The sequence below is a fragment of the Schistocerca gregaria genome, chromosome X (assembly GCF_023897955.1).
Source record: "Schistocerca gregaria isolate iqSchGreg1 chromosome X, iqSchGreg1.2, whole genome shotgun sequence".
Classification (NCBI taxonomy): domain Eukaryota; kingdom Metazoa; phylum Arthropoda; class Insecta; order Orthoptera; family Acrididae; genus Schistocerca; species Schistocerca gregaria.
The window spans coordinates 744,833,484-744,860,325 of record NC_064931.1 but is presented as its reverse complement, the minus strand read 5'-3'; the positions used below and the strand labels follow the sequence as shown (position 1 = coordinate 744,860,325).

Below are 26,842 nucleotides of genomic sequence, written 5' to 3'. Positions count from 1 at the left end.
TACGGCTATCCTGATTCAGGTTTTCCGCGATTTCCCTACATCACCGCAGGGAAATGTTGGGATGGTTCCTTTGAAAGGCCACTGCCGATTTCTTTTCCCATCCTTGAATCAACTTGAACTTGCGCTCTGTTTCTAATGAAATGTATGTCGACCGGACGTTAAACCTTAATCTTCCTCCCTCCTTTCTTCCTTATCTCCCACATAATTCATGGCTACATCGGGTGTTCAAGGAGATACGGTCAGTATTCAGCTATATGACAGGAACGGTCATCTGAAACAAAAAGATTCTAGTAAACGTGGGCTCTAATATGCATACATTCAGCGCTCTGAGCACCTGGTCGGTAGAAGAGATGTGTTTCGCATTAGTGAAGATGAACAACTGCTCACAGCTCTTAAGCAATGCACTTCAGACCACATGTGTACTGAACATTTTCTTCTTATTTTGTTCATATTATCACCTCTCAAAATGTGGAAAGCAAAGAGTTTGCTCATAGCTGGTAAAGTACGAATTTTAGAGCTCATATTTACTAGATTATTTTTTTTTTTTTTTTTTTTTTTTTTTTTTTTTTTTTTTTTTACTTCGAGTGATCGTTTCTGCCATATCCCTGAATATTGACCATTCCTCACGGAACACGTTGTAGTTCGCCTTTGGAGCGTGTCAACGTGACCTGTTAAATACTATGAAATTTGAATACGTACCAGTATGGAGTCACCATCCGGTTTAACGAAAGGAAGCAACAGTCCTTCTCATAAATTTGTTTGAATGTATGCAGTACGTAAACCTGACTTGTTGCTGTAGGCAAGTGAAGGATTAATTTCCTGGAGTCAACATTGGTGATCTGTGTGCCACAAACTGTTGGTGGTGATAGGCTAGGAGATAGCCCCACGGCCATCTGTATACAATTTACGCAGCTCAGATCAGAGCGTAACGGTTCAAACAGGTTATTGTAGACGTCACTAGCACTGAATTAGCTCTTTATGGCTATCCTCTTTAATGTTCGTCAATTCCAATATCTGAGAACTGGTTTCCGGTGATTAATACATGCTACATTGTTAAATGCAGGTTTATTCCTAAGTACCTCTGGAGATTCACAAGATGACTGCGCGTAAACAACAAGATAGAGAGAAAATGGACGCATATAATTGGATAGAGCATGTCTCCAAGTTTTTAATTCACATTATCAGTACTTAGTTTGGATACAGTTTGTGAAGTGGCAAATGTTAATACCTGCTTGTGATTTATTGAAGTCGCTGACATGAAATGCCTGGGAACTCGAGACAGCGGCCTCCTTAAGATAACTGTTCACTGGGTTGCCTATCTGCAGTAGCGAACTAATTCGACGCGACGCTACGAAGTGGAGGATTTGTCAACTCATTCTGACACGCCAGCGCCATACAACAACTACGTCATGGCGCGTATTACGATTCGAAAAGTGGAGAGATGCTGTATCCACTGATATGTGTCTAGTTACTGTGTCACTTGTAATGTTTGCACTGTAGTTTTCTAAAAGCCTTGGGGGGGGGGGGGGGGGGCTGAGAATGATGAGGTCCCATACTCCGAGGAGCGTAGGGGACGATGCGGGAGAAACGCACCGCAATTTATTTCTTTTTTTTTTTTAACCAATGCTACCTTCAGTTACGATTGTTATTCGTTGGATCGAACAACACGATCACAGTATTACGTCCATGATGATGATGATGATGATTGGTTCGTGGGGCGCTCAACTGCGCGGTTACCAGCGCGCGTACAAATTCCCAACCTTTTCTCAGCCCAGTCTCGCCACTTTCATGAATGATGATTAAATAATGAGGACAACACAAACAGCCAGTCATCTCGAGGCAGGTGAAAATCCCTGACCTCGCCGGGAATCGAACCCGGGACCCCGTGCTCGGGAAGTGAACACGCGACCGCGAGACCACGAGCTGCGGACGTGCTTGAGAATAGCCCTGTATATCTTTCACTACGACTTCTGCTACTGCTCTTGGCAAGATACTTTTACCATCGACGTACGTTGTAGTACCCAATCTTCGACACACTTGTCCTAATCTCATTCCAGTAAACTGAGATACGGGGGTTATTCGGAAAGTAAGGAAAGGTCAGTCAAGAAATGTAAACCACAGTGAAAATCCGATGAAGTTTTGCACATGTGTGTTAGGCACTGTCTCTAGTATGCCCGTCGATCAAGTTACGTCTTTCTTTTTAGTTCTGAGCACACAGGGAGCACATAAAGACATAAAGACACCTAGAACAATAGTGTCTCCCGCCAAGTACGAGGACCTAGTGAAAAATTTAGCCTGAAGCTAGGCAGCCAACATTACATAACTGTCGTGCGTTTTCTTCTTCAAGACAATTCTCAGCCACATTCTGCAGGGGCAACGAAGATGCTCCTGCATCGTTTTCATTTGGAAATATTTGATTACCCACAATACAGCCCGTAATTGTCTCCCTCTGAGAACTACTTACATCTAACTAACCTAAGGACATCACACACATCCATGCCCGAGGCAGGATTCGAACCTGCGACTGTAGCAGTCGCACGGTTCCGGACTGCGCGCCTAGAACCGCGAGACCACCGCGGCCGGCACGATTTAGGGAAATCACGGAAAACCTAAATCAGAATGGCCGGACGCGGGATTGAACCGTCGTCCTCCCGAATGCGAGTCCAGTGTCTAACCACTGCGCCACCTCGCTCGGTTTTCCTCAGATTATTCATTAGTTTCCTAAATAACTTACGCGAATTTTGGGATGTCTTATAATTATCTTCGCCACCTGTGGACTACAATGCGTCGATAGCAGAGACTGGAAACATCGTCCATGTCGTGTTTTTTAGTGCTTTTTGTGGGTGGCAGGGCCGCAAGGCTGACTCCTTTCGAGAGTTTCCTATTTCTGGATAAAAGGTACACATAGACATGTATTTTTATTCATTTATTTTATTGGAAATGAAAATGCCGTGTGGCTAAGGCCTCCCGTCGATTAGCCCGGTCGCCTGGTGCAAGTCTTTCGAGTTGACGCCACTTCGGCGAGTGTCGATGGGGATGAAATGATGGTGATAAGGACAACACAACACCCAGTTCCTGATCGGAGAAAATCTCCGACCCACCCGGGAATCGAACCCGGGCCGTTAGGTATGACATTCCGTCGCGCTGACCACTCAGCTACCAGGGGCGGACATTCATTTTATTTACACATTGTGAGGAAACTGGAGCACACAGGTGTCCTTTGTTGCTCAAACGAGAGAACATTGTCCCTAGGTGGCGTATCAGGTAAGATGCAGTAGATAGTTGATTCGATGAGCGGGTGAAATCGCATTATCCTTAGTGCGGTAAGTTGCCGATTCTGTCTTGGTTGTCAACGGACCCAGGCCAGAGGCATCTTATATTTATGACATCTTCGGGGATGGACAGTTTCAACTAGACAGAGATACTGCATTTCGTCTCGTAGGTGGTCAACCTTTGTAAAGAGCTTGCTGCCATCGTCTGCAATTTTATCTTTCAGAGATGGTTGTATTGATATCCCTTGTTCGAGTCCATCTTGGCACCCCAATGTTCATCACAGGCACCGGTTCTAGATCAGTTGTAACGAACGAATGTTGGTGTCATAAGTAACACTCCGTGGCGCATAGACGTACAATAGCTTGGTTGCACCATTGCCCGACAGGATTGGTTTTTGGTCTTCGCACTTAGATTATTGTTGATGGATAGCGGGATGAGTGCATTCATCATCTTGGTCGTGTTTTGCTTCCGTTTTTGCACATGTGGTGTAGAAGGCAATGACTTGTACAATGTTCGTAGGTTTAGAGGCTCAGCGACAAGTATGCCACGTGATCACCAGCCACGCAAGTCTGGCATATGGCGAACTACAAGGATGGGAATATACAGGTCGTAGAGTAGGCGGACGTCAGCTCTCTTCATGCAGCCACTCCAAGCAGATCATAACCAGCTACGCTCCGCCAGTGTCCTCTCACCGCCACCGCCACTGTCTCTGGTCTCTGTTACGACATCGCTACGCTTCGCTGAGCCGCATTCGTCTCGCCCTGCAGTACTAGCACGAGTCGATGACCGTTAGTTGTGCGCCATTGCAAGTGATAGACGCGGGAGGTCTGTTCTACCGTGGCCTCTATGATGTTGAAAATTCTGAACCTGCCCATGTTATTATAAAGTGACTCAGATCAAATTCTTTGATAGTCTGCGTACGGCATTTTTGGTCGGGAGACGCCTTCTGAGGTGCTTAGCCGCCGGGTGCAAGTCTTCTTATTTGACTCCACTTCGGCGACCTACGCGTCGATGATGATGACGATGATGAAATTGTGTTGAGGACAGCACACACTCACTTCCGGCAGGGAATCGAAAGCGGGGCCCTGTGATCGAGAGTCAGCACGCTAACCGTAAGACCACGAGATGCTGACGCAAGCTGTGACAGACGTAGAAGTTTTCGAACTTTAGATGTCAGTTCCTTCTACTCCACCTATTTTCTTCTGGACTTTAAATTATCCCGGATACAAGGATCCGGCGCTGTAAGTTGAACTGTTTGATGACCAGGACGTACTGTAACCCTAAAGGAGTGTATTTCTGTAGGTTACAGCAGGATGGTTCTCTGAAAAACGCCTAGGAGACTTTCCTCCGCTGTTCTTGGCGTACTGCGGTATTTCTATGTCTCTGATGACCTCCATGGCAACGAAAAATGAAAGTCAAATGTCCTTTTCTTTACCCAGGTGTTGTATTATGGGACATACGAATTTCCGTATATTTTTATAACCAGCTGAGCTGTACCATGTGTGTGTGTGTGTGTGTGTGTGTGTGTGTGTGTGTGTGTGTGTGTGTGTGTGTGTGTCAGAGAGAGAGAGAGAGAGAGAGAGAGAGAGAGAGAGAGAGAGAGAGAGAGCGTAGTGTTCGACAGCCGTTTGTCCAGCGTCACAGTTCTGAAGAGAGGAGACAACTATGCGCTTCGGTTTAAGAAAGAAACTGCTAACTGCTACCCTATACAGCTACAGTTGTCACTGGAGAGTCGTTATCTTCAATCTTCTGTGCATTCTATTTTACTTTTTTTGCTCGGTTTGAATACAAGGGTTTTTCAGTTCACTATTCATACCTACCACAATGGAAGAAAACGAAAAATTGTGAGTCATTCAAAACGTACTTTCTACTTGTTGACCCGTAATGCGATTGGTATCTTTGTGAAACTAAGGTCGCAAACTAATCTTGGCTGTTGTAATATTGTATTGTATTGCTATGAAGTTCTGGGCAGTTCCATTGTCAAAACAAAATAGTGACGAATAACTGGTGTACAAATATCCACTGCTTATCATAAACGATTCACTGACATTTTGAAGCAATCACGATAGTATGGTGCATGGCGGAGGGTGCCTTGTACCACTGCTAGTTATTTCCTTTCCTATTCCACTCGCAAACAGAGGGAGGGAAACGCGACAGTCTACATGCCTCAGTACGAGTCCCAATTTCCATTACCTTAGCCTTTGTGGTCCTCACAGGAAATCTATGTTGGCGGTAATAGAATCGACCCGCAGCCAGCTTCAAATGCCGATTCTTTAAATTTGTTCAATAGTGTTTCATGAAAAGAACGCAGTCTTTCTCTCCAGCGATTCCCATTTGAGTTCACATACATATAGAATCTGCCACCAACAAATCTAGCAACACGCCTCTAAACTGCTTCGATGTTTTCCTCTAGCCCGACCTGGTGGGGATGCCAAACATTCGAGCAGTACTCAATAATGGGCTCATTAGTGTTCTACACTCGTTCTCCTTTATGGATAAGCTGCGCTGTCCTAAAATTAGCTCAGTAAACCTAAGTCAACCATTCGCTTTTTGCCTTCCCCGTTACGTAAATAAAAATCAAGGAAGGAAAATTAGGGTGAACGTTCCATCGATGGCGAGGTTATTAGAGATGGAAATCAATTTCAGATTGGGGAAAGATGGGGAAGGAAATCGACCGCGTCCTTTTTGCCGTCTCACACTGTATATTACATTAATAGATGATTTTAGTGCGCCATCATCACTCCACTGTGATCTTAATCAATCCTGTATTTAACATAAATATACATATAAGTTATGACAGCCGAGATAACAGCAGATAATCAGAAATAATCATTATATATGCTCTCGTATCATTTGGTATGTGTTTTTCTTCTAAGATTTAATATAAATGTAATCCTTTTTTGAGCGATTCAGCGTACGTTTCATAGCGTATATCGCTTTTCACTTCCGTTGGAAGCAACTTCCATATAGAGTTATTAGTCACACTAACTGAAAAGATAGATCTGAAGTCAATAGATTGTATGTGGATTGTTTTTTTGCTTAAATTTTACTGTTATGCCTAGAATCAGTTGATAGATCCATAGATTTAAAACACGTTGTTTAGAAGTTATTGTTTTAACTTCGAGTGATTAAACGAAAACTTCAGACGTTCAGATGCAAGGAGCGAAAAATGTTTCCAATAAATTCAATAATCGGCCAGCGAAATCTTGACTATTTTCACAATAGATTTTATGTATTACCTGTCAAAGAACTATGCCGGCCGCCGTGGCCGAGCAGTTGTAGGCGTTTCAGTCCGGAACCGCGCGACTGCTACGGTCGCAGGTTCGAATCATGCCTCGGGCATGGATGTGTGAAGTCGTTAGGTTAGTTAGGTTTAAGTAGTTCTAAGTTCTAGGGGACTGATGACCATAGATGTTAAGTCCCATAGTGCTCAGAGCCATTTGAACCATTTTTGTGGACATGAAAATCTCTATCTCGCTCACGCCTCCCACGAAACCAACATTCTGACCTAGTATGTCCACAAACTACATTCGTAGTGTCCCAACGCAACAGACTCATTACTCGTGGAAGACATTATTACCAAGTCCCGTAAGAGTTCGGGGAATATATGTGCATCTGCACAGAAGATCATGGCCGGTATTGCCAGAACTATACACTTATATGGATATGGTGTCTGTTCTTTCACCATACACCATATCCATATAAATATGGGTTATGGAGGAGTGAGTCTAATAATGAAGAGCAAAACAGGAATCGGGTGAAATTCTACAAACAACATAGTGAATGGATCGTCATTGCTAATACAGCCACAAAGCAACGGGACACCGTTGTGGTACCAGTATAAAAGCCGTAGATATTGTCACAGAAGGCCATTCAGCTCCTTATATTAGTGAAGTTATTCACCTTAGATCCGAAGCAACGTACTCTAATGACCAGTGCATCCACTCAGGCGATGACAAGTATACTGGTGTCCAAAATTAAAGCAACAAATCACTTTTTTACCTTCCTCTGTCTAATAAACGATACAATCATATACACTGTCAACATATGTCCGTATGATCGTGTTCTGCACGGAAGGTAGCATTCCGGGCAACGGACAACCAAGCCAACGATGACGTCAGGGCACCTATCAGACAGGGGAGTGAAACTTTCTGGCAGATTAAAACTGTGTGCCGGACCGAGACTCGAACTCGGGACCTTTGCATTTCGCGGGCAAGTGCTCTACCAACTGAGCTACTCAAGTTCGAGTTTCGGTCCGGCACACAGTTTTAATCTGTCAGGAAGTTTCATACCAGCGCACACTCCGCTGTAGAGTGAAAATTTCATTCTATAAACGGGGTAGTGTTTCCCATATAGCCCCTGATCCACAATTGCTGTGCACACAGCCACAGACGATGATGTATGGCACAGAGAAGACGGCTACCAGACTCTCTGCGGTGGAGGGCCATAGGAACAATGGAAGCAGTACAGTCGGAAACTGGTGTGGCCCGATGACTTAAAGTGAATCGTTCTGTTGCTTCTAGTATGTGGAGACAGTTTATAGAGATCGAAACTGTATTCCGAAGACCAGGGCATGGCCTACTATGCGTGGCATCCGAAAGACAGAACCGTTATTTGGTTGTAAGGGCACGACGGTGCCGCTTCAGCACAGCACAGCAACTGGCATATGACCTTGCTTCATCCACTAGACGTATTCTATCGAGGCAAACGGTGAAAAATTGGAAATCTGTGGTAAGGTCTTATGGGACCAAACTGCTGAAGTCATCGGTCCCTAAGCCGTAATGTAACTTAAACTAACTTACGCTATGGACAACACACACACACACACACACACACACACACACACACACACACACACACACACACACACACACAATATATCCGAGGGAGGACTCGAACCTCTGACAGGGCGAGCCGCACGGACCGTGACAAGGCGCCACAGACCGCGCGGTGTACAGAAGAGTTCGGCAGAGTGACCTTTATTGTCGGAGACATGCGTATGTGTAAGTATAACTCTCCATCAGAAAAGAGAATGTTTAGAATGTAGTCGTCAACATGTTACGTGGACGGTCGAACAGTGGGCCAACGTTCTTTTCACAGATGAGTCCCGCTTTGGTCTGGTAAATGATTCTCGACGGATCCACGTCTGGAGGGAGCGTGGGACAGGATTTCGGAACCCAAACATTGGGGAAAGATACCGATATCGTGGAGGATCCCTAACATTGTGGGCAGGGCCCACACGAATATCTCCTCATGAAATTGTATGGGCGAATCAGCAAGGTTTAGCTGCTGACAGCTATGGTGAAGAGATCTTGGTGTGGTATCGATAGCTACGATGCCTCGGCGTAGGTAAAAGTTCTTAGGTTGGCACTACGACAGCGATGACAGCGCCCCCTAGCCGGCGCTGTGCAGCTCTACGAGCGCCGCTTCAGATTCAGCCCTTTTGATTCCCAGCCGACGACCAAGCAACTTAGCTTCTACTTCATAGGGGGATAGCCATTACAGACTTGGTTACTTCAGTTACTTCAATGATAGTTGTCCGCCACACACCGTCAGGTGGCTTGCGGAGTATGGATGTAGATGTAGAACTACTAGTAGCAGATTTGACTGATGTACAGCTTTGCATCTACGTGCTCATCTCAACCAAAGTTAAGTACAATCGATATATTCCAGTTATTGTGTGGTGATATAGTAAAACCACTTTTAATTGCAGTACCAAGTGTTCTACCTCACTTTCACCTCCAGGCTTCCTACATTCGGCCTACCCTTCAGTTTACAGGAGCAGATCTACGAGCCACCTACCAGGCGCGATGCAAAACTTGGATCTCATGTGTGCTTGTTGAGAGGTGCATTAGGCCCAGACTTCGTAACGATGGACGATTAGCTCACCCTCATAGCACGGGTGGTTGATATTTTATGGGAAATGGAAGATATTGCAAGCATGTAGTGTCCTACTCGCTTCTCAATTGTGAATCCCACAGAGTATGTCAGGGATGCACTGGAGAGGCGTGTTGAATCAAGTCAACATCTACCAACCACTCTCTATAATTTGCACGCAGCTCTGAAGGAAGAATGGGAGTTACTGTCTCAACATGAGACTGGTGACATCCTTCACAGCATTCCCCGTCATTGTCAGGCCTGTATTGCTGCCACAGGTGGTCACACCCCATATTGAGCACGTTAAACAGTTGTCGTAATATGCGTGCAAAACCCGTTACGTTGGAAAAAATGAACATTTTTGTCTACCGTTATGCATGTTCAAGTTATTTACATCCTGTATCCTTTACATTGTTGCTACGTTACTATCACCTTTCTGTACTCTTTTGTGGCAAAATAAACGCAACTTGCAAAATTTCCGTTTGTTGCTTTAATCCTGGATACCAGCGTAGTTACGAAAAACAAAAACAAAAAGATCTGCATATACTTTTTCTCATTAATGCAGGTGAATATTCGAACGATCAGGCGCATAGACTCTAACGTTGCTCATATTACTGCAGCTTCCCAACAGGAAGAGAGAAGGAAATATTTAGTCACATAACGCACGCCCGGGTAGCCGCACGGTCTAACGCGCTGCTTCCCGTGCGGGAAGGCGTGCCGGTCCCTGGCACGAATCCGCCCGGCGGATTAATTTCGAGGTCCGTGGTGCCGGCTAGCCTGTGGATGGTTTTTAAGGCGGGCGGTTTTCCATCTACCTCGGCGAACGCGGACTGGTTTCCCTTATTCCATCTTAGTTATACTGTGTCGCCGATTGCTGTGCAAACACCATTTCCACGTACGCGTACACCATAATTATTCTACCACGTAAACATTTGGGGTTGCAGTCGTCTGGTATGAGACGTTACCGGGGGTCCACTGGGGGCCGAACCGCAGAGTAACCCTGGGTTCGGTGTGGGGCGGCGGTGGGGTGGGTGGACTGCTGTGGTCTGTTGTAGGGTTGTGAACCACTGAGGGCTACGGCGGGGTGAAGCCTCTCTGTCGTTTCTAGGTCCCCGGTTTAATACATACATACGTACATAGTCACATTATGAACTGCCATCGTTATTAAAAGATAAACACGGGATTAAAGGTGACTGGGGCATAAGAGACATGTCTGAATCTGTCAGATCTTGTCCGTCTGATAAGATTGATGGTCGTATTCAGAATGTGGAACGCAAAGCCCGCCTTAGGGAACCAGAAAGCCCTCGGGTAAACCTCCCAGTGCTGCAGTCTTACCATCTCCGCATAAAAACAAGGGTAAGAAAGACAAAAACCTCGCTATGCTCGAGTAAAACAAATGGTTTAGGGCATAGTTGGTGTAACCTTCCAGCACAAGGAAGAATATTGCGTTTATGTTCATTAAGACATTTTTATTCTTCGAACACCCCTACACTAAGGCTTTGTAGTCTCCAAAGAAAGCGTATCCTCGCTGGCGTATGGGGTTAAGTAGAAGTAGTTGTCTTCTATAAACAAATACCAATAATTACCCTTCACTCTTCCTTCAAACTTACAAGCAGTTGTTTTTACAGTGAGAGTGCTTTACAAGTTAAAAATTTCTCTGCACATCTGTGACAGCACGGTGTTTTTTAACGACGTCATTATGCTTCTGATTGTCAATCTCTGATTTCTGAATACTTTAGTATATTCCGTGTGCTGTTAGGCTCTGTTAGCAGCTGTGAAAGTTTCGCACAGTTGGGAGCCTCATACTCCAGACTATGTATATCTTCTGAACAAAAAACAGAAGATGCAAATCAGTTCTGTTACGTGGTCGCTCACCGTCATCAAATTCTCATTATGCTCTCTCATGATAGTAGACACTACTCAGTGTTAAGTTGTTAATGTGTCTGCGCTTAAACGACGACTTCCTGTCCCGGTTTCATTTGTCAGGTACAGCAATGTTAGCGTGGAAACCACCAAGATACGGAGAGTATCAAGTGAAACTGAGCGCTAAGCAGCCAACTGACTATTTACCAATATAACAGCAATCAGGAGTGAGTACACATTATGAACACGATCCACTGTACCTTATAGTATTTATCCCACAGTCTGTAGCACGGAAGGCCGAATGTTCCCCAGCAAAGTGAGGGATAGCCGCGCGGTCTGGGGCGCCTTGTCACAGTCCGTGCGGCTCCCCCCGTCGGAGGTTCGAATCCTCCCTCGGGCATGGGTGTGTGTGTGTGTTGTCCATAGCGTAAGTTAGTTTAAGCTAGATTTCGTAGTGTGTAGGCTTAGGAACCGATGACCTCAGGAGTTTGGTCCCGTAAGACCCTACCACACATTTCCAAAAAAGTGACATTCGCCGAGAACCTTGTAACCTTAAGCATAATGCAGACTATATTTCTATGAATTATTCAAGACAGCATGTAGGAATGGAGGGGTGGGTCGCCACAAAATTTTTAGTTCTATTTGAACCCTCAGGGAAATGACGGGTAGAAGATTCCCTATAACTTAAGTAACGAAGAGTGGCAGTCTTACGAACAGCCCTGGAGACATCCAGAGAATGACATAGCAGTTGGCTAGAATCCTACTTTCTGGCACTGCAGAATTCAGCAATGTGTGTGCCACGTGATAAGATAAATGTAGGGCGTTAACGCCAAACGGAACACCAAGCTGACTGTCACCCATCTGGTCGAAGCAAAGTGTTTCACAGCATCAATGATCTACTTCCTATCCAAGGTACCAGTAACATTAGCTCACTCGATATATAAACAAACTCAACATAATGTTTACCACCTAACAGACTATTGTCGATGGCTATATCCCTTTATCTTTTCTTTTATAACATTTTGAGTCAGCGCCACAAATTTAACATTGCACAAAAAGGAAGGAAGGATGATTGATTTTTTACATCCCGTTGACAACAAGGTCAGTGACGGAAAATAAGCTCAGATTAGGGAAGGATGGGAAAGGAAATCGGCCGTGCCCTTTCAAAGGAAGCATCCTATCATTTGGTTTAAGCGATTTAGGGAAATCACGGAAAGCTTAAATCTGGCCAGAAAGGGACTTGAACAGCCGTCCTACAGAATGAGAGTCCAGTGTGCTAACAATTGCGTCACCTCGCTAGGTAACATTCTAAACAGTTATAGGATAGATCAAAGTAAGTGGATCCCCCTGGGTTCATATCTTCGAAAATCTAAAACTCTAAAGTCCTCCCGAACATGCAATGAAGGCCCAACGGTACCGACCGGCTGCCGTGGCATCCTCAACCCTTAGGCGTCACTGGATGCGGATAGGGAGGGGCATGTGGTCAGCACACCTCTCTCCCGCCCATATGTCAGTTTTCTAGACCGGAGCCGCTACTTCATCAAGTAGTTCCTCAGTTTACCTCACAAGGGCTGAGTACACCCCGGCTGCCAACAGCGCTCAGCAGACAGAAATGTCACCCATCTCAGTGCTAGCCCAGCCCGACAGCGCTAAACTTCGGTGATCTGACCGGAACCGGTGTTACCACTGCGGCAAGGCCGTTGGCATCTTCAAAATCCACGTTAGAAATAAAATATGCAAGGGACGTTCAATAAGTCATGCAACACATTTTTTTCTGGAAGCAAGTTGGTTTTATTCAGGATTCCAATACACCATATTATCTCCCAGTCCTTTGGGTACAAAACCCAATTTTCCAACGTAATCTTCCTTCAGTGCTCAGGCGTTGTACCATTTTACTGCGAGGGCCTGGATGTCCGCATGGTACCACTACAGTGGTCGATATCGGAGCCAGAGTAACCTCTCCATCATCCACGTACTATTTACCGCAGAGTGCATCCTTCGTTGCTCTATGTGGTCTTCTGTTAGGCAGCGAGGAAGCCAGCGCACACCCAACTTTGAGTACCGCAAATGGTGGACGAGTGTGTCAGCACTACCAACAAAGACGTCCAGCTGAGCAGCGAGGTGTTTGTTCAAAAAATGGTTCAAATGGCTATGAGCAGTATGGGACTTATCTTCTAAGGTCATCAGTCCCCTAGAACTTAGAACTACTTAAACCTAACTAACCTAAGGACATCACACACATCCATGCCCGAGGTAGAATTCGAACCTGCGACCGTAGCAGTCCCGCGGTTCCGGACTGCAGCGCTAGAACCGCACGACCACCGCGGCCGGCAGGACGTTCATATTCACAGGACATGTGCATTAGTAAGTTTTGCAGAAATGATTAGCAACGGTTTGTTTTGAACATTTCTTAGATGTCAACGATGTCCATTTTTTTGAAGTTTAATACATACATCCTATAGAAGGTTGATCTCTGCACCTCCGGACACTCATTTTCCGTCGTTCCCCTGATGCACACGGTGAGTCTTTAGCGGCTAATATTTTTCCTGTCATAATTGTTAACACAAGACTTTCAAATTAGCCTTGCTAAAGATCGAACTTGCGACCTCACACTCAATGGGTTCCTTGGCAGATATCAGAGAATCCATTTCGTATGCTCGTACCTAGTTAATAGTGTGGTATTTTTCAAAATGGTTGAAATGGCTCTGAGCACTATGGGACTTAACTTCTGAGGTCATCAGTCCCCTAGAACTTAGAATTACTTAAACCTAACTGCCCTAAGGACATCACACACATCCATGCCCGAGGCAGGATTCGAACCTGCGGCCGTAGCGGTCGCGCGGCTCCATACTGTAGCGCCTAGAACCGCTCGGCCACCACGGCCAGCGAGGTGTTTTTTTGTAATCCGTCGATCTCCTCGAATGGGCTGTGTGTGGCCGACCGGCAAGCGGGAGATCGGACTGGTTTGTGCGACCTTCTTGCGATGATGACGGACGCTTCACTCAACGACTCACCGTGCTTCTGCTCACTGGCAGGTCTCCCTAGACATTCTGCATGCGCCTATGAATATCTGCGATGCTCTGGTTTTCCGTCGAAAAAAACTCAAGTGACAGGTCTCTCCTTGGAACGCACCTCCATTACAGACGCCATTTTGAAGGCTACGTATAGCGCTGCCACCTATCGGAACTTCGAGAAACTATAGCGGCTCAAGCGGGAATGTTCCAGCATGTCCCACAACTAATTCCACATGTTTTCCACTGAAACTGCCCCAGAAAAAAAGTATTGCTTACATATTGAACGCCCCCCGTATATTATACTGCGATAAGAGGGCAACTGTTGATTTAAATGATTTTACTAGATTAGTGTGGTGCACTTTTAGAAGTTGTGTGGTGTCGTGATTATGATGTGTTGTAGAGTAGCTAGATCATCTATTTTTATACAGTGATTAGCCACCCAGATGAATAAGTTGTTATGTTTTAGATATTTCCCTTTATCCGTCTCCTTGCTTTTATTGTATGTTATAGAAGCAGATTTATGTAATGATTCAACTAACTTCAGGTGAATTTTGTGGTGTGCTTTAGTAGATTCCACTGAAATAAGTCATTTATGGAATATTTTTCCATTTATAACTTAGTTCGTCTCTGAGAATGTCTTGCGGGTCACTAAATATGCTTTCGTAGTGAGCCACAAAATATATATCATCACAGCCTTCAAATGCTCTCTGGAGATGTTCAGTGCATGTTCCTTGGTGGCTGGGCGTAAATGAGACATTCATTTAAGTCCTTGCCATCCAAGTAGCAACATATTATAGCTGATTACAGAGGCTTCATGTCTTATCCTAGCTGAGTGAATTCACGAGGACATTAGGGAACTGATATAACTCTATCTGGTGAACGTGAAGTCCACGGAATAAGAGTAGAGTACGTCAAATAGGACTGATAATGTGTACAGTAACTGGCCTCACTGACGTCATACGTCGACATGAAAATACTTAAAAATCGTATCACTGTCATTTACAGTTTCGAGATACTGTTGAACTGGCCAATACTGCAAAATGTGCAGGAACATTAACTAGTGATAATCCACTCAAACTAATAACAGAGAAAGAAAAATCACTGCAAAATCACTTACAAAAAGAAGCACGGAAAACATTAAATTTGACGTTCATGTATGTCTACCACAATGAAATAAGTATTTTTGGTGCTTCGATCTATAGATTTAACATGTCATACAAATTAAACTTTGCTTTCGCGTCCAGTACCGATGTTGCTTATATTCGTGTCGAGTCTGTAGCCGGATCAATCATCTCGACGCAACATTTTAGCGGTCCATCTGACGGCCATTTTCAGGTGAGAACGCTGTTTGTTAAATATCACCTGAAGATGGCGACCAGATGAACTGCTGAAGTATTGTGTCAAGATGGCTTATGATCCGGCTGCAGACCCTACGAGAATGTAATCAATTAATATGTGGGGAAAGTGTACATAGTCGCAAGTGTACCAATGCTTTTAACCACAGGAGAATATACCAAGCTGGACAGATACAATAAATCAAGCCACGCTAAGTCGCAACGTACTATACAGGTCAAACCTAAAGATAGCCATTCAGCCCGAATTCTTAGCAATAACTTATTAGCGTCAAAGGAATACTAAATCCAAGATTGAGCATGTACATCATTGACCCACTATTAACTGAGAAACAGCCAGTGCTTCTCTACCCTAAAGCCAAAGAGGGCTCTTGTAATTCTGATCCATTGTAGAATCTGGACCTTTTCAGCCAAACACCAAGTGACGTTGTAGAAAGGAAGGACGGAAGATTAGGTTCAAAAATGTTTCAAATGGCTCTGACCACTAAGGGACTTAACATCTGAGATCATCAGTCCCCCAGAACTTAGATCTACTTAAACCTAATTAACCTAAGGACATCACACATCCATGCCAGAGGCAGGATTCGAACCTGCGACCGTAGTGGTCGCGCGGTTCCTGACTGAAGCGCCTAGAAGCGCTTGGCCACCGCGCCCGGCAAGGAAGATTTGGGTTTAACGTACCATCGACAAGTAGATCATTAGAGACGCGGTAATAGGACGAAGAGAGCTCCAACTGAAAATATTTAGGGGGAGGTTTTCAATCCCGAATTTGCGTTACAACCAAAGGAAACCTCCCAAAAATCTTGATCAGGATCGATGATGGGAACAACTTTCGATTTAATTATGGGACAAAGTGTCCCAAACAAAAAATTAAAAGCCTTGTTTACGCTTATGTGTATCTAGAGTAAAGTCAATAATTAAAGCATACGAATAACAACACACCTCGCAACACTTAAGAAGACGATCGGTTCGGCCTCAGAAATATTGTTCGTAAAAATGGAGACCACTCTGTTGAACACACAGCATTTATCAACAATACCGAGAAAATCCGAGAGCTCACATTGCATTCTTTGTCCTGAGTGCAGCAGGGTGCTACAGTTTCCAGCCGTCCAGAATATACGAATAATTGCATCAGTTCCGTTCCTAAACATAACACGTTACAATGCTACCCCTCATCGCAATTCTCTGTCTTCCCACTTGGTAGGACACCACGTCTGGCGCGTACGTCGTCCAAGGAAATAAATCACACCTCGGTTTTGTTTCTGATGGAGATAGCGCAGCGCCGAGCAATAGACGAGCGTTCCAGAAATTAACGGCTATGTTCCTGGGCAGTTCCTAAAGCTCTCGAGAATGACGCTGGGATCAGTCGAGTCACGGCAGATTCTCCCAAAACACTTTACAGAATTTGCGCAGAAATTTTTAACGGCCTGTAATACAAAGGCGAGATGAACATGTATCGAGATTCCTCGCTGTTATTAACACGCTGCTACGCGTGCTCGATAAGCAGGCCGGAGGGTAAGTACACAAGGAAGTTTGTCCGTTATGGCCCTCCCGGGCTCTTAACGAGCACGGGCGCCGAGTGCGTGCGAATCTGCAGGAAGGCACGCCCGTGATCCTGTTTCAGCCGAGCGGGACGGGGAGGCTATAAAAAGCTGGAATTGTGGCCCAGGCAGCGCGATTACGGTTATCCGAAAGAGCCATCTTGATTTAAGCCTTCCGTGCCTCCCATAAACCACTGACGGTGAATTCCGGGGTAGTTCCTTAATTAGGGCCCTGTCGTCCTCCGTTCCTGTTCCCGGAAAAAATTATCAAATAACTTGGTGGGCTAGATCAGATATAGTATGGAAAATAAAACGCTGTTAGCACTTACAGCGTCGCTTTTCCCCTCTGGGCAGCTTCGCTAGGTGTCTGGTAGCACGACGTCCATCACTGGGTGACATGCATAGCTTAAACAGTCTCTCCTCTCCACGCTATACAGCTCATAATTATTCTTCTGACTTAATGAGACTGATTTTGTATCTGAATGTCAGATTATATCTGCGGCGCTGTTTACGCAACTGACAGAGACGGACGTAACGTGGGGATTCTCTATTAACTTCCGTGTTAAAAGCACACGGTGACGAAATATCGCTTCACAAAAACACTGAAAACTGTCTTTTCACTTTGTACGCAATGGAATTAATATTAGACGGAGGAAGAAAGAAATAAATGACTAGCATGTGCTACACCAAAATGTTGGATTTTGAATGACATTACTCATTATCAAACACACAACTTAATGACAGTGGAGCCGGCCTTTGTGGCCGAGTGGTTCTAGGCGCTTCAGTCCGGAATCGCGCGGCTGCTACGGTCGCAGGTTCGAATCCTGCCTCGGGCACGGATGTGTGTGATGTCCTTATGTTAGTTAGGTTTAAGTAGTTCTAAGTTCTAGGGGACTGATGATCTAAAATGTTAAGTCCCATAGTGCTCAGAGCCATTTGACCATTTGAATGACACTCGTGATTCCGATATGCTGAGATACATAAACTGACAGACGTCTCTCTACAGGATATAAACGATAAAGGTTTACAACGCACTACAGTGGTGCAGAGGAAGTCGAGACAAACAATTATTTCATATGGAACATTTGTGGTCTGTCAGATGGGGAACTACCTCAAATTGGCTTACAAACAGTACCTAAGGTACAGAGCATGCGCGTCCTGTAAAACTGTCAATATCTTCTCGCTCTCTTCGCGCAATCTATTAGTCCTAGAGAAAAATGAATACGACTTTTTATAGGAAATTCAATCTAGTTCAGTTTTGCTCTGAAATACGTTTTCACTAGAAGCCACAGTTTTCGAATAATTCGAGAGAAATCTACAAAATTGGCCTTTAAACGCACCCCATCTCCACACTCACCACACTACTCAGAATTTAATATGTTGCTCATAGCACTCTACTACCACTGTACAAAAATTGGCGAGTACAAGAATTATTTCCAATATTCGACTTTTTTTCTTCATTGAACCGGTTCAAATGGCTCTGAGTACTATGGACTTAACTTCTGAGGTCATCAGTCCCCAAGAACTTAGAACTACTTAACCCTAACTAACCTATGGACATCACACACATCCATGCCCGAGGCAGGATTAGAGCCGGCTGGAGTGTCCGAGCAGTTCTAGGCGCTACATTGTGGAACCGCGCGACCGCTGCGGTCGCAGGTTCGAATCCTGCCTCGGGCATGGATGTGTGTGATGTCCTTAGGGCCGAGATGGTTCCTTTCAAAGGACACGGCCGAATTCCTTCCCCGTCCTTCCCTAATCCCATGAGACCGATGACCTCGCTGTCTGGTCTCCTTCCCCAAACAATCCAACCCAACCCAAAGTCAGAGATACAGAGAGAAGTCAGATGTCCTTAGGTTAGTTCGGTTTAAGTGGTTCTAAATTCTAGGGGACTGATGACCTCAGAAGTTAAGTCCCACAGTGCTCATAGCCATTTGAACCAGGATTCGAACCTGCGACCGTAGTGGTCGCGCGGTTCCAAACTGTAACGCCTAGAACCGCTAGGTCACCGCGGCCGGCGATTGAACCGGCTTAATCGACTGTTTCATTAACATTATTAATTTAAACTTTCCCGTGAGAGTAATGGAAGAAAACAAGTTTCTAGAAGTTATACAAAACCTAATTATTTTTACAATTCGATCTAAACTTTTAACTTTTACAAGCACAGTAGCTTCGTAATGATGATGATGATCGTATGGGAGTGATGGTAGTGTGTCCCCTCCTGGGAAAGTTCTGCTTCCGAGTTTAAAGTCTTTACAGTCGACGCCACACTGGGCGACTTGCGTGTCGATGGTGATGAACTGGTGATAAGGACAACTCAACAACCAGTCCCCGAGCGGAGAGAATCTCCGACCCGGCCGGGAATCTAACTCCGGCCCGTTGCATCGCAGTCAGACACGCTGACCAATCAGCTAAGGGGACGGGCAGTTTCTTTGTAAGATTTAATTGTTAAGTTTATGCTTTCAAAATTCACGAAACTGTGAGGTAGACTTTACACTAACGTCAGTTTTACAATTTATAAATGCACAACTAAGCCGGTGGCGTAATAGTCTCGTCAGCGAGGATAAAAAAAAGTTGATCACGGGAAGTATTTCGTGTAGTCGCAAATATTTGTACAGTGGTAGGAATGACTACTATTAACAATATATTAATAATCCTGATCGGCGGGAGTGACGGAGGGATGGGAGTGCGTAAGAAATTCACTTTCGTACGTTTTCGTGAATAACTCGGAAACCGCATCCTCCAGTAAAACTAATTTGTGTATAAAACTGATCAGCATTAAATTTCCTACAAAAAAAAGATTTTCATTTTTCTCTAGGATTAATAATTAGCGAGAGGAGAGGGAGAGAATATTAAAAATCTCACGTGATGAGCATGCGCTGGAGCTTAAGTGGTTTCTGCAGGCCAGTGTGAGGTAGTTTCCCGATCTGATAAACCGCAAGTGTCCCTTACCAAATTGTTCGTCTCGACTTGCTCTACATCACTGTTCTATGCCATACACAATTACCTGTTCACCTTCAATAGACGCCAATTATACGGCGAAAGCCTATTTACAGAGTTTCAAGAAACAGTATTCACTGAGGAATATAGCAGTACACTGCAACTCATTGCGTTCTGCTCCTCAGCAACCGCTAAGACATTGTTAGACTAATTACAATGCGCTCAGAGGCATTTAAGCTATAATTCTTCCACGCTGTGTACGCGCATGGAACTTGAAGAAACCTTAATCCGTGATACAGTATCAGATACCCTGTCTCATGCACTTCACAGTAGTTTGCAAGATAATACACTCCTGGAAATGGAAAAAAGAACACATTGACACCGGTGTGTCAGACCCACCATACTTTCTCCGGACACTGCGAGAGGGCTGTACAAGCAATGATCACACGCACGGCACAGCGGACACACCAGGAACCGCGGTGTTGGCCGTCGAATGGCGCTAGCTGCGCAGCATTTGTGCACCGCCGCCGTCAGTGTCAGCCAGTTTGCCGTGGCATACGGAGCTCCATCGCAGTCTTTAACACTGGTAGCATGCCGCGACAGCATGGACGTGAACCGTATGTGCAGTTGACGGACTTTGAGCGAGGGCGTATAGTGGGCATGCGGGAGGCTGGGTGGACGTACCGCCGAATTGCTCAACACGTGGGGCGTGAGGTCTCCACAGTACATCGATGTTGTCGCCAGTGGTCGGCGGAAGGTGCACGTACCCGTCGACCTGGGACCGGACCGCAGCGACGCATGGATGCACGCCAAGACCGTAGGATCCTACGCAGTGCGGTAGGGGACCGCACCGGTACTTCCCAGCAAATTAGGGACACTGTTGCTCCTGGGGTATCGGCGAGGACCATTCGCAACCGTCTCCATGAAGCTGGGCTACGGTCCCACACACCGTTAGGCCGTCTTCCGCTCACGCCCCAACATCGTGCAGCCCGCCTCCAGTGGTGTCGCGAGAGGCGTGAATGGAGGGACGAATGGAGACGTGTCGTCTTCAGCGATGAGAGTCGCTTCTGCCTTGGTGCCAATGATGGTCGTATGCGTGTTTGGCGCCGTGCAGGTGAGCGCCACAATCAGGACTGCATACGACCGAGGCACACAGGGCCAACACCCGCCATCATGGTGTGGGGAGCGATCTCTTACACTGGCCCTACACCTCTGGTGATCGTCGAGGGGACACTGAATAGTGCACGGTACATCCAAACCGTCATCGAAGTCATCGTTCTACCATTCCTAGACCGGCAAGGGAACTTGCTGTTCCAACAGGACAATGCACGTCCGCATGTATCCCGTGCCACTCAACGTGCTCTAGAAGGTGTAAGTCAACTACCCTGGCGAGCAAGATCTCCGGATCTGTCCCCCATTGAGCATGTTTGGGACTAGATGAAGCGTCGTCTCACGCGGTCTGCACGTCCAGCACGAACGCTGGTCCAACTGAGGCGCCAGGTGGAAATGGCATGGCAAGCCGTTCCACAGGACTATATCCAGCATCTCTATGATCGTCTCCATGGGAGAATAGCAGCCTGCATTGCTGCGAAAGGTGGATATACACTGTACTAGTGCCAACATTGTGCATGCTTTGTTGCCTGTGTCTATGTGCCTGTGGTTCTGTCAGTGTGATCATGTGATGTATCTGACCCCAGAAATGTGTCAATAATGTTTCCCCTTCCTGGGACAATGAATTCACGGTGTTCTTATTTCAATTTCCAGGAGTGTAGAAGCAGATGCGGATTAAAAGCGGAATATAGATAAATCTATGTTTACCTGCGCTGCCTAAGACACTCGTGTTCCGGAGCACATAGCCAGTCACGTATCATTGCAAAATAGTCGCCGCGGTCTATGAGCTTAACATGCCCGCTGGTTTTCTGAAGGATATCGTCAGCCAAGATATGATATTGCGTGACGAGTTTGACAGAGCACTGAAAGACCTGAGTAGAAACGTCCTTGCATCGGATATCAGACATGCTCTATGGATGACAAATCGGAGGACCGGGCAGGTCAGTCAAGGGTCTGTAGATTCCTCAAAGTGTTTATGGCATGAACTGCGGTGCAGGGTCATACCTTACCTTCCTGGAACATGCCGTTTTGTAACGTTGGTCGTGAAGGTTATGACATCAGCGTTTATTATTCTTACCTGTTACTGGCGAGCATTCTGCCACCTTCGACAATTACCAAATAAGTCTTCATATCATATCCAATTGCTCTCCACACCACGGTTCCTTGACTTGGAGAGGTATGGGTCTCGACAGTCGCTGCTTCCTGTGAACTTTCACCATGTCGTCTATGGACACATTGGCGTCGACCTGACCGCCACAAACAGAACTGCGACACATCGCTGAACAGTAAAGAATAGTACTCTAGATCTACAGCATCTCTGTTGTCTGTGGTACGATGTCACCAGCAAAGGACAGATGGAAACTAAAGATGTCAATCCAGCATCCTATAATCTGCTCCCGACTATTCATGGTGCCAGAGCTTGTAATCTTCTGCCCGCATTATAGCTGTTGTCATCAGTCTAGTCTTCAGTCAGTCCACCAAGCCTACCTTCTCGTGATATAGTTCTTGTGGAAGAATCGCTGTTGTGCTGAGTCCATCTTATTACAAGTAGCTCTACAGGGTGTTACAAAAAGGTACGGCCAAACTTTCAGGAAACATTCCTCACACACAAAGAAAGAAAATATATTATGTGGACATGTGTCCGGAAACGCTTACTTTCCATGTTAGAGCTCATTTTATTGCTTCTCTTCAAATCACATTAATCATGGAATGGAAACACACTGCAACAGAACGTACCATCGTGCCTTCACTTTGTTACAGGAAATGTTCAAAATGCCCTCCGTTAGCGAGGATACATGCATCCACCCTCCGTCGCATGGAATCCCTGATGCGCTGATGCAGCCCTGGAGAATGGCGTATTGTATCACAGCCGTCCACAATACGAGCACAAAGAGTCTCTACATTTGGTACCGGGGTTGCGTAGACAAGAGCTTTCAAATGCCCCCATAAATGAAAGTCAAGAGGGCTGAGGTCAGGAGAGTGTGGAGGCCATGGAATTGGTCTGCCTCTACCAATCCATCGGTCACCGAATCTGTGGTTGAGAAGCGTACGAACAGTTCGACTGAAATGTGCAGGAGCTCCATCGTGCATGAACTACATGTTGTGTCGTACTTGTAAAGGTACATGTTCTCGCAGCACAGGTAGAATATCCCGTATGAAATCATGATAACGTGCTCCATTGAGCATAGGTGGAAGAACATACTGACGAAACTAAAATGAGCTCTAACATGGAAATTAAGCGTTTCCGGACACATGTCCACATAACATCTTTTCTTTATTTGTGTGTGAGGAATGTTTCTTGAAAGTTTGGCCATACCTTTTTGTAACACCCTGTATATTCATAACATTGCATCTACTGTACGAGGCAATACGAGATTATGATTCTCCCATGTCCCTCATGGCACTGATTCGACCTACCTCAAAATAGAAAGAGGCCGATGAACTGCATGTGCAATTAATCTACATAACCCATAAGCATGGAAATACGGCATTGTCCATTTCTTAGCGGTCGAGTAAGGTGTGCATGGTGTAACGCTTTTCACGTTTGTCTGTGTATTCCGACTGTCGAGGTGATGAGGGCGTTCTCTTTTCAAAAGGCCATTGAGAACCTTTTGCTAACGTGAAATTCGTACCTATGACCAAATACGTGTGGCTCAGATGGTTCAACGGAGCCAATGAAAACATGTAAATAAAATACATCTAATTTAGACACTCTTCTTCTTCTTCTTCAGCATATCTCAATCCATGACTGCAAGCCGCTTTTGTGTGTTTCCATTGTCTTCGATTCTGAGTCACGTGGTACCATCTTATTCCAGTCACCAGCTTTACGTCATCAAGCCATATCTTTTGACGTCTTCCAGTGCCTCTCTTGTAGTCCCATGATCTGCTGTGAAAATTTCTACCGGTCCACCTGTTCTGATCTTGCCAAGATAGGTCTTTGACCCATTGCCACTTCAGGGTGGCAAGTCTCTCCAGGACGTCTGTTACCTTTGTTCTCCTGCTAATGTCCTCTGATAGAATCCTATCCATGAGGCTCAATCCTAGCATATATCGCTCCATGGCTCGTTGTGAGCGCTGTAGTTTACGAACATTTGCCTTAGAGTCACAGTTTCCCCGCTGCAGGCAGGTGGGATCCATGTATTATAACCTTAGCCTTGGGAATTTATGCACTTTGATTGTTTTTCTCTAGATTAATTTTGTAGAGAAGGTAAATTTATTCACCAACAGCTTCTATAGCATTGTTTCCGACTATAAGTGGTTGGTTTTTTAGGGTTAGTAGTTTTGTTTTATTGATGCTCATTTCCAAACCACTCTTTGTAGAGGCAAGTTTTACTTCTTCCATCATATTCTTTAGTTCTTACAACTCTTCACTGATGACCACAGCATCGTCAGCAAAACGCAGATGGTTCAGATATGAGGCACTGATTTTTTATTCCAACCTGGTGATTTGAATACATCTCCCAATGCAAAGGTGAATAGTTTCGTAGAGATGATGTCACCGTGGAGAACTCCTTTGCCGGCCTGAATCAAAGTGGTGACAAGTTCATCATCTGCTCTGACAGGGTTCTTTTTCATAAAGCTTTATAAACCTTGAGTTTATCCCGGCATTTCCAAGGACAGTCATGACTGCCCAAACCTCCACGGAGTCGAAAGATTGTCTGTACTCTATACAGGCCAGATGTTGTACTTGGTTGTTTACTCAAGAAGACGACGAACAGTCTGGATATGATCCATAGCCGAAAAACGTTTTGCGAAATATCGTTCGCCAGCCGGTGTGGCCGAGCAGTTCTAGGAGCTTCAGTCTGGAACCACGCGACCGCTACGGTCGCAGGTTCGAATCCTGCCCCGGGCATGGATGTGTGTGATGTCCTTAGGTTAGTTAGGTTTAAGTAATTCTAAGTTCTAGGGGACTGATGACCTCAGATGTTAAACCCCATAGTGCTCAGAACCATTTGAATCATTTTTTGAAATATCGTTCTCTGAACGGGTTGATACAAATCCAGCTCTCTTGTGAAGCGGTTTGTAAAAACGTGATAACAAATGAACTGTATGGTAGTTCTCCAAGTTTACCTTACCACTCTGTTTGAAGAGTAATACCACTTAACCCATTTTTCCATTTTTCTTTTTAATGCCAGTTGCTGGTCAGTCATACATGTGAATGTGTTCTGTTCGCCTACAGGCGTGCCGTGATCGGTGGTAGTGCTTTGGAACTGGGCGCCATGTCGGGCCCTGCGGCGCCGGCGGCGTCTACGTCTGCGTCGACGTCGGCGTCGGCGACGGCGGCCATCGAGTTCAGCGTGGACGCGGACGCGGCGATGGTGCCGCAGGGTGCCAAGGACGACCTCAGCATCGTCTACCACCCGTGCAAGCGCTACCGCCGCCCGCCCGCGCGCCGCCACAATCCGCTGCTCGACACCATCAGCTGCATACAGGTACGGCGCTTTTCCTCTCATTCTGCTTATACATTTCTACATCTACATCCATACTCCGCAAGCCACCTGACGGTGTGTGGCGGAGGGTACCCTGAGTACCTCTATCGGTTCTCCCTTCTATTCCAGTCACGTATTGTACGTGGAAAGAAGGATTGTCGGTATGCTTCTGTGTGGGCTCTAATCTCTCTGATTTTATCCTCATGGTCTCTTCGCGAGATATACGTAGGAGGGAGCAATATACTGCTTGACTCTTCGGTGAAGGTATGTTCTCGAAACTTTAACAAAAGCCCGTACCGAGCTACTGAGCGTCTCTCCTGCAGAGTCTTCCACTGGAGTTTATCTATCATCTCCGTAACGCTTTCGCAATTACTAAATGATCCTGTAACGAAGCGCGCTGCTCTCCGTTGGATCTTCTCTATCTCTTCTATCAACCCTATCTGGTACGCATCCCACACTGCTGAGCAGTATTCAAGCATTGGGCGAACAAGCGTACTGTAACCTACTTCCTTTGTTGTCGGATTGCATTTCCTTAGCATTCTTCCAATGAATCTCAGTCTGGCATCTACTTTACCGACGATCAACTTTATATGATCATTCCATTTTAAATCACTCCTAATGAGTACTCCCAGATAATTTATGGAATTAACTGCTTCCAGTTCTGTCGACGTTTTGCACAGTATCCCTATGTCACATAAGCACACCGAACAAAACATTTGTCGCCCAGAAGACATCTCGTTAATACCGTGTAACACCCCTCTAGCATTAATGGTGTCCTCAGCTCGGAGCTTCTTTACGTATGCCATGTCCAGCTAAAGCCACTCACTGATGATTGCGTCCGGCAGAGCTACCAAATTGCGGGAAGTTCTCTCCTACTTTCCACCCGCTGGTCCAGATAGTCCCAGACTATCTAGACTATCTCACATGGAAATGGAAATGAGCGTTTGGCGTTATAGGCCCGGAGGCCCCTTACGGGGCAGGTCTGGCTGCCTTGCTGCAGGTCTTATTACATTCGACGCCACATTGGGTGCCCTGCGCGCCGGATGGGGATGAAGTGATGATTAAGAGAAAACAACAACCAATCCCTGAGCGGAGAAAATCCCCGACCCAGCCGGGAATCGAACCCAGGCCTCCTAGGACAGCAGACCGTCACACTGACCATTCAGCTATCGGGGCGGAGTTTTCTCAGATGGAAACTGGTGATTTAAATGGCCAGTCGAGGTGACAGTGACCTGGATGTTCGTTACACTATCAACGTATTCTTGCAGTCCTATTAACACGACCGTTGTCGTTTTAGAAGACAAGAGTATCCGCAACATACTCATTACGAAGATGTGGGAGAATGTTCGGTCACCAAGAATGTTAAAATAAACACCCTGGTTCATTTTCATTGTAACCTAAATGGGTAGGCCCAAAAAATGGTTCAAATGGCCGAAGCACTA

The 26,842-nt window shown here is 45.7% G+C and overlaps 1 protein-coding gene across 1 annotated transcript in view; it reads left to right on the top strand.

Moving 5' to 3' along the window:
• LOC126298302 (uncharacterized) overlaps positions 1-26,842 on the top strand; it is an 826,796-nt gene that overhangs the window by 672,890 nt on the left and 127,064 nt on the right. The window contains exon 3 of the mRNA XM_049989599.1: positions 25,151-25,403. Coding sequence (XP_049845556.1) covers positions 25,151-25,403 — 253 coding nt within the window. The remainder of the gene's footprint in view (positions 1-25,150; positions 25,404-26,842) is intronic.